General features: G+C 43.4%; 1 protein-coding gene across 4 annotated transcripts in view; it reads left to right on the plus strand.

The window, feature by feature from the left end:
* LOC140494547 (SH2 domain-containing adapter protein F-like) overlaps window positions 1-12,441 on the plus strand; it is a 293,506-nt gene that overhangs the window by 189,735 nt on the left and 91,330 nt on the right. For 3 of the 4 annotated variants that reach the window (XM_072593836.1, XM_072593833.1, XM_072593834.1), the window contains exon 5: window positions 12,344-12,421. The exons of the other annotated variant lie outside the window; for it this stretch is intronic. In XM_072593836.1, the coding sequence (XP_072449937.1) occupies window positions 12,344-12,421 (78 nt within the window). The remainder of the gene's footprint in view (window positions 1-12,343; window positions 12,422-12,441) is intronic. 4 annotated transcript variants of the gene reach the window in all.

The following is a 12,441-nucleotide window of genomic DNA, read 5'->3' on the forward strand; positions in this document are numbered from 1 at the left end:
CTAACCTTTAATATGCTGATCTGGAACTTCCCTCTGTTAATGGTGGCAGAAGTGACTGTGTCTTTCACCAGCACAGAAGAAGTTCATTCAGCCCATCGAGTTCATGCCAGCTCTTAGTAGATCTGTCTAGTTAGTGCCATTTCTCTGCTGTGTCCTCCTGTCCTTGCAAATGTATCTCTCTTCGGAGCCAAATAACATTTTCATGGAATCATAGAATAGCATCCCTGCAGTGTGAAAACAGACACTTCGGACCTACAAGTCCATACAGACCCACTGAAGAGTAATCCACCCATTCCCCTACCCTAAAATTCTACACCTACCCCTGACAAATGCACCTAACCTGCACACGCCTGACCACTATGGGCAATTTAGCATGGTCAATGAACCTAACTTACACATCTTTGGATTGTGGGAGGAAACCAGAGCACCTAGCAGAAACCCATGCAGACACAAAAAGAATGTGCAAAATCCACACAAACTCTGAGGCTGGAGTCGAACCCGGGTCCCTGGCGCCGTGAGGCAGCAGTGCTAACTACTGAGCCACCATGCTGTCCCATGAGACTTGAACTCATGGGCATGTTTAAACTCTGGCAAAAACAAGTGAGTTTAACAATAAAAGGTTTCATGATGATTCGTTAGGTCAGTTGGCTAGATGGCTGATTTGTGATGCTAACCCTAACCCTATCACAGACTGACTCCAACAGCATGGGTTCAATTCCCATGCTGGCTGGATTAACCATGAAGGTCCTATCTTTTTAACTCACCCCTTGCTTAAGGTATGGTGACCCTTGGCTTAAACTCACCATCAGTTGTTTCTCTGTAATGAGAGAGCAGTCGCATGATCCTCTGGACTACAACAATTTTACCTTTACCAGAAAGTCAACCACTTCGCTCATTTACAGAACCTTTTAGATTTTGTCTTATATTCTCAATGTTCTATTTTCTCCTTCAACAGAGACAGAATGGATGACAACTCCCAACTTTTGTTTTATTTCAAATGTATATTTTATTCATAAAAAATACTTTGTATGCATACATATTCACAAACACAGTTTAGTTCTGTACAGTTGCATTTCAAGGAAACAAACAGCCATTGGAGTTAGACTCTATCCAAACAAGCCAAAGGCATCTCTTAGTTGAACCAGACTATGTTTACATGTGTTTGAGGTATCAGGAGGGTCTGATAACTAAATGGATCCCCATTTACTGTGGCAGAAAGACCTTAGACAGTGGTCTTTCCTCACTGTGCCTTGGTGGCAGCTGCCCTAAGCCTTAGTGCATCCTTCAGCACGTCACACTCAACCTTGGAATGTACCAGTCTGGAACACTCAGTGGAGGTCGACTCCTTGATCTGGAAGACCAACAAGTTTCAGGCAAACCAAAGAGCATCTTTCACTGAGTTGATGGTTCTCCAAGCGCAGTCAATATTTGACTCAGCGTGCGTCCCAGGGCATACTCCCACCTTCCCATTGCTCAATCCCTCAAGATTATTACAAGACTGTAATGATCAAAATTGAACCTGTCTTCATCCAACATTGACGAACATAGACTATCCAGCTGTGGGGGCATGGATAGGAGGGCTGAAACCAGTTATAGCACCTAACGATCAACCTGGTTCTGACCTTTAAGCCAGTAAAGGATTGAGGACATGTCTAGGGATCTGTAATCCTTCAGGTCATTTCACAAAGTACAGCCACAAAATATGCAAATATAGGCAGAGGGAATAGTGCACGGTTTGAAGGGAAATAAATACTGTTGATAAGATTTTTACAAGGTATGTACATTAAGGTTTATGGCATCAAGATAGGCTTATGGAGTTGAGATGCAGATCAGCCGCAATCTAATTGAATAGGGAAACAGACTCAGGCAAATCATGGTCTACTGCTATTCCTCTCTCTCTATTAGGGGCAGCGAAATGAACTGTGCAGCAAAGTGGTTTGCAGCACACAATTATTATTTAGGACCAACATGACAGTTTAAAATTCCGTAATTCTTGATGAAGTGAAGTTGTGGAGGAAGCTACAGAGGCTGCTAGCACCAGCCAATACCCAAGGGGCCAACTTTCTTGAAATGTTCGCCTGTCTTAATATTTTAGTCTGTGTTAGATTGCAGTAAATGAAATGGGATGTCAGGCCCATTCTAGATTTGCATTCTTATCACACGCAGTGCGAAAATGGAAATAAAAAGGAACGCAATTTCTTAGCATAATTTGTAAAGTTATGCATTTTAATGGGGGAGGTAAAATCTTTTGTTTCCTCACTAAAAGTAGCCTTGGGATATGATGAGAAGCCTGCAATTACTGTAATATGTGCAGTGCCGACAAGAAATGCAGACCCGTAAATTACAATCTGGCACTTTAACGTAATGAAACTGCAGTGACATAGTGCAATGATGTTCTATTCCTTCACTAAGTTGTCAGCAGCTGCTCTTGCCAATGAGGAATTGCTCCCATTATGCAGGGAATTAAATCAGCAGCATTTCTGAATCAAGCTTCAGGATCAGAGAAAGGAATGCAATAGACATAGACACTAACCTAGAAAACAGCTAATACTGGCAACAATGATGCACATTCGTGTAGCACCTTTAACACTATGAAATATTTGAAGGCGCTCCTTGGAAGCGTTCTCAAGTCAATATCTGACAAATAAGGCTACATCCGGACACTTGGGCATTTGCTTTTGTCAGTTTTTTAGATTTTTTTTAGACTCCCTACAGTGTGGAAACAGGCTCTTCGGCCCAACCAATCCACACCGACCCTCCGAAGAGTAACCTGCCCGGACCCATTTCCCTCTGACTAATGCACCTAACACTAAGGGCAATTTAGCATGGTCAATTTATCTGACCTGCACATCTTTGGACTGTTGGAGGAAACCGGAGCACCCAGAGGAAACCCACGCAGACCACGGGGAGAATGTGCAAACTCCACACAGACAGTCACCCTAGGCTGGAATCACATCTGGGACCCTAGTGCTGTGAGGCAGCAGTGCTAACCACTGAGCCACCGTGCCGCCCCTTTTCAGGAGCATCTTGGTGTAATCGAGTCAGAGAATGATTCTAGCATGGAAAGAGGTCCTTCAGCCCTTCACATCCACAATGATCATCAAAGATCAATCTATTCTAATTCAGCCTTTGGCCTGAAGACTTGTGTACTGTTTTAAGAGCTCGTCCAAATTACTCAAACATCGTGAGGGCTCCTACCTCTATCAACTTTTTTGGCTCTCAAGAGGGAAGTGAAGAGGTGTAGAGAGGGAATTCCAAAGCACAGGTCTTGAGTGCCAAAGGCAGGGTTTCCAACAGTGAAATAAAGGAAATAGGAGATATACATGAGGTCAGAGTTAGCTGTAAGCCTAGCAGTGAACCCATAATTTTCTGCATCAGTAATAGGAGTGCTACCAACTTGAATAGCAGCTGGCACAAGCAGTTCCACATCATAGGAAGTCAGTTACTTGCTGCAGAATTCCAAGCTGTTACGACTACAACATGTATAAGGTTGGTCCAGTTCAGTATCTTGGCAATGTTATTTTCCAGGATGACAATAGTTGGGGATACAGAGATGGTCAATGCTTTGAGTATTGAGTCGAGGTGGTTAGAATCTGTCTTCTTGAAGGTAGACCTTTCAAAAACAAGGACAACTTGTAGCTATATTGTGTCTCAATAATAAAGTGTCACAAGGCATTTCACTGGAGTATTAGAAAGACACTGAACTACTTAAAGCAATAAATCGGGCAAATGGCCAATTGCATACTCAGAGGTTTGTGGGGTGAGGAGTTCAGAGAAATAGGGAGAGGTGGGACCATGGAGGGATTGGAAAGCCAGGTTGAGAACTTTACTAGGTCACACATACAGAGGTGAAAATGTGTTGCTGGAAAAGCGCAGCAGGTCAGACAGCATCCAAGGAACAGGAGAATCGACGTTTTGGGCATCAGCCCTTCTTCAGGAACACATTTTCAGCTCTGATCTCCAGCATCTTCAGTCCTCACTTACTCCCCACACATATAGAGGCTCAGGAAGCACTTTTCTCACAAGGAATGGTGAAAATCCAGAATTCCCTCCCCGAGAGGCTACAGCTAAGATTACTGAGTCATAGAGTTATTGAGTTGTACAGCATGAAAACAGACCCTTAGGTCCAACTTGTACATTTTGGCCAGATGTCCTAATTTAATGTAGTCCCGTTTGCCAGCATTTGGCTCATGTCCGTCTAAACCCTTCTTATTCGTATACCCATCCAGATGCCTCTTAAATGCTACAATTGTATCAGTCTCCAACATTTCCTCTGGTAGCTCATTCTATGCATGCACCACCCACTGCATTGAAACATTTCCTGTCAAGTCCCTTTTAAATCTTTCCCCTCTCACCTTAAACCAATGCCCTCTAGTTTTGGATTCCCCTACCCTTAGAAAAAGACCCATGACTCTTCATCCTATCCATGTCCCTCATGACTTTATAAACCTCACCCCTCAACTTCCACTCCAAGGAAAATAGCCCCAGCCTCTCCCTATAATGCACTGGCCAATAATGGCAAGCACACCAAACACCTTCTTCACTACCCTGTCTACCTGCGACTCCATTTCCAAGGAACTATGAACCTGCACCCTAGGGGAGGAAGGGGGCATATCTGTTAAGTACGTGTATATGGAGTTGTGCCAATGAATGGAGCTGGGTAGAGATGGGCAATGATTTGATTTGAGTAGGCAAATGCCCTTGAGGGACTGAATCTGTTACTATTATAATAAATTACAGATTCCCCACTCACCTCTCAGGCTTCTTCTACAAATTTGACCAAGGTGTTTTTTTTTTCTAAATCCAAGCCTGCTATTTCCTGTCTGCTTTATTTTTATTACTCAACAATCACCTTTAACACTGGTGTGCATCATCATGGACTTTTAGCTGGTGAATCTATTTCTAAGCACAAAGTAATTACATATGGCTGAGGTTTTCATCAATTGTAATAACACCATAAAGGCTTCAACTGGCCAATGGGCAGGAAAGCCACACACAAGTCTTCACACTCTGGTCATAGTCAAGGAGAGGTAGAAGGCAACGGGACCTCCACCACTCGTCATGGCACCCAATCACATGCCCGCCCCATCTCTGCCTCCTAACCCGCTCGAATGGTGCAGGGCATTAAATTCTACCCATTCTAAATACAACTAGACCTGCTCTGAACTGTGACTGTTCTAATGTGTGGGAAGAGGAGGTGCATCTTTGTGTAGGAAATGTTTGAAAGAGATTAGACATGATCCCAGTTGTTCTCTCCAGTAGCTAGTGAAGAGCAGAACAGTATTTGTCTTAATAATGTCAGGTAATGTTTTCAAGCCAGGATATGTCAGTTGTAAGACATAAGAACGGATTGAATGACAAACTTGGCTAATTAATCAACTCCGTCTCCTCTGAGATTCTATAAATTATTCTATAAAAATTAGATTGAGAAAGAGATACATTGGGATTGAACGACAATTAATACATTAATGTGTCTATGTGTTTGTGCACAAGTATAGGTGAACACACTTATGCATTTATTCATTTGAGCACATTTGTCTACAAATGTGTATGTGATGTGTGTATCCTTGGTGCTTCTTTATGTTTAATCACCTGTCTCAGGATGGGCTTCGTAATGAGTCGTCAGGAGGTTAATTTTTAGCCTTGATCATCTTGCCTTTGGAGAGTCAAAAGACGACATGTGAATGACTACTATTGCTGAAATACACAGAGGGCTTGTCTCACTCCTAGTTAACTGCAGAAACCCACAAAGTGCTGCCTGCATTTTCTATGCCATTTGGAAACTTCTGTGCCTGGTGAGAAAGTAAGGGCTTATGATCAGTTCTGGTGAAGGAAGTACCCCTTCGAAAGGAATGATTTACACCTCAGCAGGACTGGCGGCCATGGTGTGCTGGAAAGGTCCATTGTCATTGGGGAGGAATTAAACTAAATTGACAATGGGGTTATGCACCAACATATAGGAGTAAAAAAGAGAAACAGGGTGCATTAAGTGAGAGCATTGGACAATACAAGAGAAAGGGATAGTGCTATGTTATGCAGGAACAGACTGACTGAGGAGAATGCAAAAGCAGGTTTCCAGTGAGTGTAGTTAAGTGCATGAAGTGGTGCATACAAGCAATATGACTTAAATATTGTTAGGTAGGTAGCTGCATAATATACAAAGCAGTCAGATACAGAAATAACTCCACCATGTTTGGTATGCCATCACCAAGTCACCCTTTATTTACATGTGTATAGTACATTGATAGCTCAGAACCAGCTCCTAGAGTGAACAGAACCGCTAACACCCCTGTTCATATCTGTCAGTCAAGGGTCCTTGACTGGACCAGGTTAACAGCCCCAATCAGGAACTCATATTCTACAAGATCAACTTGACTGACAATGTTCCAATCATTACAGAAACGAAGAAAAAATATGAGGTGATACTAATGATGAGAGAAGACATCGTAGTGTTTGGAAAAGGAGACGCTCTTAAAGAGACAAACAGAGAGTATGGTCAATGGGTATACCCTGTAGGCCTCGAAATAACGAGAGAGGAAAATATAGAGCAGCAAATCTATAAGGAGAAATGCGAGAACTATAAAGTGGTAATATTCAGGGAATTTAATTAGCCAATGGTCAATTAGGAAAGTATTTGGTTTCGATATGCAAATATTTAATCAATTAATACATTTCAAAAACTTTCCTGAACACCAATTAGTAATTTAACCCATGAGATATTCTCCACTCCTTTTCACTCCTACATACTGTTGTCTCAAACAAGGTGAAAGAAGGTTGTTCACCTCTGGCTATATCACCTCAAGGCTTGTAGCAGGCAATCATTGATGAGGGCAGTGATCTAGATGTTAGATGGCACAGAATACAGGGGAAAACTAGCTACTTGGATACAGAACTGGCCCGAAGGTAGAAGACAGAGGGTAGTAGAGGGTTGCTTTTCAGATTGGAGGTCTGTGACCAGCGGTGTGCCGCAAGGATCAGTGCTGGGTCAACTACTTTTCGTCATTTATATAAATGATTTGGATGTGAACATAGGAAATATTATTACAGAGGATCATAGAATCCCTACAGTGTGGAAACAGGCCCTTCAGCCCAACAAGTCCACATCGACCCTCCGAAGAGTAATCCTCTAGACCCATTCCTCTACCCTATGTTTACCCCTGACTAATGCACCTAACCTACACATCTCTGAACACTATAGGAAATCCAGCATGGCCAATTCATCTAACCTGCACATCTTTGGATTGTGGGAGGAAACCGGACCACCCGGAGGAAACCCGCACAGACACGGGACAATGTGCAAACTCCACACAGACGGTTGCCCGAGACTGGAATCGAACCCTGGTCTCTGGCGCTATGAGGCAGCAGGGTTGGTAAACTTGCAGGTGATACCAGAATTGGAGGCTTAGTGGTAAGTGAAGAAGGTTACCTCAGAGGACAGGATCTAGATCAGATAGGCCAATGGGCCAGGGAATGGCAGATGGAATTTAATTTAGAAAAATGTGAGGTGCTACATTTTGGAAAGACAAATCAGAGCAGGACTGATACACTTAATGGTAAGGTTCTGGGAAGTGTTGCTGAACAGAGACCTTGGAGTGCATGTTCATAGTTCCTTGAAAGTGGAGTCACAGGTAGATAGGATAGTGAAGAAGGCATTTGGTACGCTTGCTTTTATTGGTCAGAACATTGAATATAGAAGTTGGGAGGTCATGTTGTGCATGTACAGGACATTGGTTAGGCCACTTTTGGGGTATTGTGTGTGATTCTGGTCTCCCTCCGAAAGGAAAGATGTTGTGAAACTTGAAAGGATTCAGAAAAGATTTAAGGATGTTTCCAGGGTTGGAGGGCTTGAGCTATAGGGAGAGGCTGAATAGGCTGGTGCTATTTTCCCTGGAGCATCAGAGGCTGAGGGGTGATCTAATAGAGGTTTATAAAATCATGAGGGACATGGATAGGGTAAATAAACAAGGTCTTTTCCCTGGGGGGTAGTGGAGTCTAAAACTAGAGGGCATAGGTTTAAGGTGAGAGGGGAAACATTTAAAATGGACCTAAAGAGCAACTTTTTTATGTGGAATGAGGTACCAGAGGAGGTTGTGAGGCTGGTACAATTACAGCATTTAAAAGGCATCTGGATCGGTATATGAATAAGATGGCTTTAGAGGGATGTGGGCCAAATGCCGACAAATGGGACTAGATTTATATAGGATATCTGGTCGGCATGGACCAGTTGGACTGAAGGGTATGTTTCCATGCTGTATATTTCAATGACATTCACATAGTATAGAGTGGTAGATTTAACCTCTGTTTGAGGGGCTGAGGAAAGTGAGGTTCCTTCAAAGGACAGGTTAGATTAGATTTGATTCCCTACAGTGTGGAAACATGCCCTTCAGCCTAACAAGTCCTCACTAATACTTCGAAGAGCAACCCACCGAGACCCATTTCCCTCTGACACTATGGACAATTTAGCATGGCCAATTCACCTGACCTGCACATTTTTGTGACTGTGGGAGGAAACTGCAGAACCCGGAGAAAACCAACGCAGACACGGGCAAAATGTGCAAACTCCTCACAGAGAGTCACCCAAAGCTAGAACCAAACCCAGGTCCCTGGTACTGTGAGGCAGCAGTGCTAACTACTAAGCCACAGTGCTGCCCATGAGATGATGAGATTCCTCATCATCAGAATGCTGAGCCCATGTGCTAATGTCCCAGTGGCTATATGGTGGTATCATGTTGGAGTGTGTCCAATATCTCCTCCAACCACAAGACTGGTACCTCGGACTAGCTTCTTAGAGCCCTGAGCGTATTTGCCAAGGATGGATATCCCCCAACTTCATACGCAGGTGCCTAACAGACAGACAATGCAATGAGGACATGCCACGACCTAGCTCACTAGCCATGCTACCTTACATAAAAAATGTCTCGGAACTGACAGCCAGATTTCTCTTGAACACCGGAATTCATGACAGCCCATAAACCGATAGCCACACTCATACAATAACTCACCAGGACAAAAGACCCCAAATCCATAATGTCTAAGACAAAAGTAACTTACAAGCTTCCATGCAGAGACTGCATGAAACACTATATAGGACAAACAGGCAGACAACTAGCAATCCATATCCACGAACTCCAACTAGCCAGTAAATGCCATGACCAGCAGTCCCTAGTGGCCATACACACAGACAACGGGGGTCACAAATGCAATGAGATAACACAACAATCATAGGACAAGCGAAACGAAGGACAACCAGAGAATTTCACAAACTATGGCACTCACCCATGGACTCCATCAACAAGCACATAGACCTGGACCCAAAATACTGGCTGCTACAATAGACAGCCAGAACCGGCAACCGGAAGTAGCAGGAACAGAACCAAATAAATTGCAGAAGGCACAATAGAGCAGTGCTTCACACGAGGCTCTGAAGCACTGAAGATGTCACCTAGACAGGGGATGAAAACGTACACAAATCAACTTCCCAGCTCAGCGAACATACCCACAACCACGGCAACCGGCACCCGAGCTACAAATCTTAATGCAAACCTTGAACACCTGAGCTTCTCTCCTGCCAGTGTCATGGATCCATTGACACTGTGAAGGAGCGTTTGTTCCTCTTGCACGCTGCTGCCGCATGGGGCTCACCACAACGTTGGCCGCTGATGTTGCAATCTCCAACCCAGGAGATGGTAAAGTCATAATTACTACTGACCCCTCCAATCTCAGTGCATGCATTTCCAATGTCTTAGTGAACTTAACTCGATGGACTGTTGTTTGTTGGTGTAGTCTGAATACTCAGTCCCAAATGGGCATTCCAGAGACTCTGGCTCAATGGCTCTCGGAGTATTCCTGTGACAGCCAGCCCCCCTGCCATGAAGAATTCAACACCTAAACCTCTGGCTCTGAGACCTCCTGCAGATCACTGATATTGTGCTCCCCATTCTATGCCTGCAGTTGTACTTACCGGGGTGTGTGTGTCTACCAGGCTCAGATCCTCGAAGAGGTGTCCATTCAGCTCTGTTCAATTCCTTCCTTTACCACAGGTATTATTGGCAGCGACCTGGCTATGGGCACATGAGCATCAGAAGCTATCTGTCCTTGAGGCCATGAGTGCTACAAGCAACAAGTCCAGGCTGTGTGATGGGAGTTTTTTGCTCACCTTGCTGTCATGTGGGTTACTAAAATGCATGCAGCGTTGACTACAGGTCTTCTACAGACCTGTCAGAATGGACCCACCTCTGCTTTCTACCTCCAAGTTACCTTGGTGAAGTTAGGAGGCAGCTTGAGCCTTTGACGTGTGGATATGCCTTTGTAGGCATACACCTCTATCAGGGGAAGCTTAGGTCATGCTCTCTAAATCTAGTGCTGCTGTTTCCTTGGAACCCTCTGCTATTATCTGGACCAGACATTTTGGGCTAAGAACAGAGGATGCCCATGGGCTTGGATGTGTGATTCTCTTGGCACATCCAATCATTAATGTGGTACAATTCAGGGAACGGGGTTACTTGGTGTGTGAGGAAAGGATTAACCTAGCAAGACTTGGTGTCTTAAGCTTTGCATGTCAAGTGACACAGCACTGATCTATGTCCTAAATGGCTTGCTTTATGCAGTTTCTTGTTGATAGACATGGGAGTTCTCAGTGCCTTATCTGAAAGGGAATGTACTGAGAAGGTGTCATGAGTGTGAAATGGTTGGAGTCGCTTGGGGAAGTACAGCAGCTAAGCCCAAAGGTTGATGAATTGATAAAGTCATCTGCTCAGAGGTAAGGGTAGATTGGCAACATTGGCTTGGAAGAGTGGACACAGCTGTAGCTCTTGGTTACCTAACCCAAAAGGATTGAAAAGGCCAAACCTCATTGGATATACTGTTTCAGTCATTGATTGTGTCAACAATGGAACATGGGAGCAGGAGTAGGCCATTCAGCTCATCAAACCTGCTGTGATGTTCAATACAATTGTGGCTGATTATCCCTTTCAATGGCTTTTCCCTAAATTGTCTCTTCAGATTATTAGCATTTAGAGATTTATCAGTCTCTACTTTAAACATAGCCAATGGCTGTGATTCTGCAGGCCTCTTAATGGAGAATTTCTAAGATTCACAACCGTCTTATTTTGAAATTATAAACCCGGATTTTAATATCCCCAACCAGGGAAGCATATTACCTGGATCTACCCTGTCCATTCCTGAAGTATTTTGTAGGTTTCAGTGAGATCACCTCTCATTCTTCGAAAGTTGAGAGAATCCCCAGGCCCAGTTTTCCCAATCTCTCTACAATGGACAGTCCCAACATCCAGAGAACAAGTTTGTTGCATTGTCTCTATCAAATATTTCCCAGTTCTTGATCATTTCCAAGGATACCAGTGTGAGTATGGGATTAATTATCCCTTTTAATTGGGCCAAGCATGGATCCAATCAGCGGCTGACTCTACACCCAACCTCCTCTGAGCTGGAACTTGAATCTACATCCAAAGGGGGTCCCAAATCTCCCCATAACCCTGTCCACATCCAAACAAAATACAGGACAAGCTGTGTTCGGAATCAGGCTCGCATTTCTTCAGCCCAAGACAATAATCAGGTCTTTTTTTTCATGATTGGCAATTGTTTCTCTTCCTTCATTCTCCCTAATACCCTCCTGAAAGTCACTTGGTTCCCAGCTCAATAGGTTTTCCTTAAATCCTTCCATATTGATACCCCACCTCAGTATTTTTACTCTTTTAACCTGTCTGTAAAATGCTCGGAGCCACTCTCTCAGAAATCTGATTCAATTTGGATTTAAGAACAGATTTTAAGAAGGAGGACCTGAGTACAGCTTCTAAATTTTGGAAGTCCTGTAAAAAGAGTATGCAATAACTTTTACTTTTGAAGTATTGAAGAAAGCATGTCTGGAAGAAGATTAAGACCCTGAAAATACAGTGGAATGGGTCGAAGTTTGTACCATTGTGTTTAAATTTCCTGGCCCTTCCCACTCACCTGAAAGTGCTAGTTGTTTGACACCTCCATCTAAGAATGGATTGTCTATAAATAATATCAATAATTAATAATCAATAAACAGTTTCTATCGTTGGATATTTTTAATCAAACAAATAAAATTAAACAAAGTATGGGAGCATTAACACGAAATAGCACCAAAGTGGGTATGGTATGGGGTAGCAGTTGAAAGATGTCATTTTTTTTCTTGTTTATCATTAAGATGCATAGAGTGGGCACTTGGCTAATTTTTAAAAAATCAACACTGAATAGAGAGATACGCCGTCTTCATTTGACCATTCTCAGCTTTTTTCTGTCCTTTTTCTCCTACCTTTTCTCCCCCTTTGTCTCGCCAACCTGTCCATGATCATCATTGCAGTAGAGATTAAGGAAATTAAAGAGCTCCCTTGGCCCCCTCCTGTGGGACAGCTAGACGATGACTCAGTGAGCGATGAAGGTGATTGCTTGCTTTGCTTT

The sequence above is a fragment of the Chiloscyllium punctatum genome, chromosome 24 (genome assembly GCF_047496795.1).
Source record: "Chiloscyllium punctatum isolate Juve2018m chromosome 24, sChiPun1.3, whole genome shotgun sequence".
Lineage (NCBI taxonomy): Eukaryota > Metazoa > Chordata > Chondrichthyes > Orectolobiformes > Hemiscylliidae > Chiloscyllium > Chiloscyllium punctatum.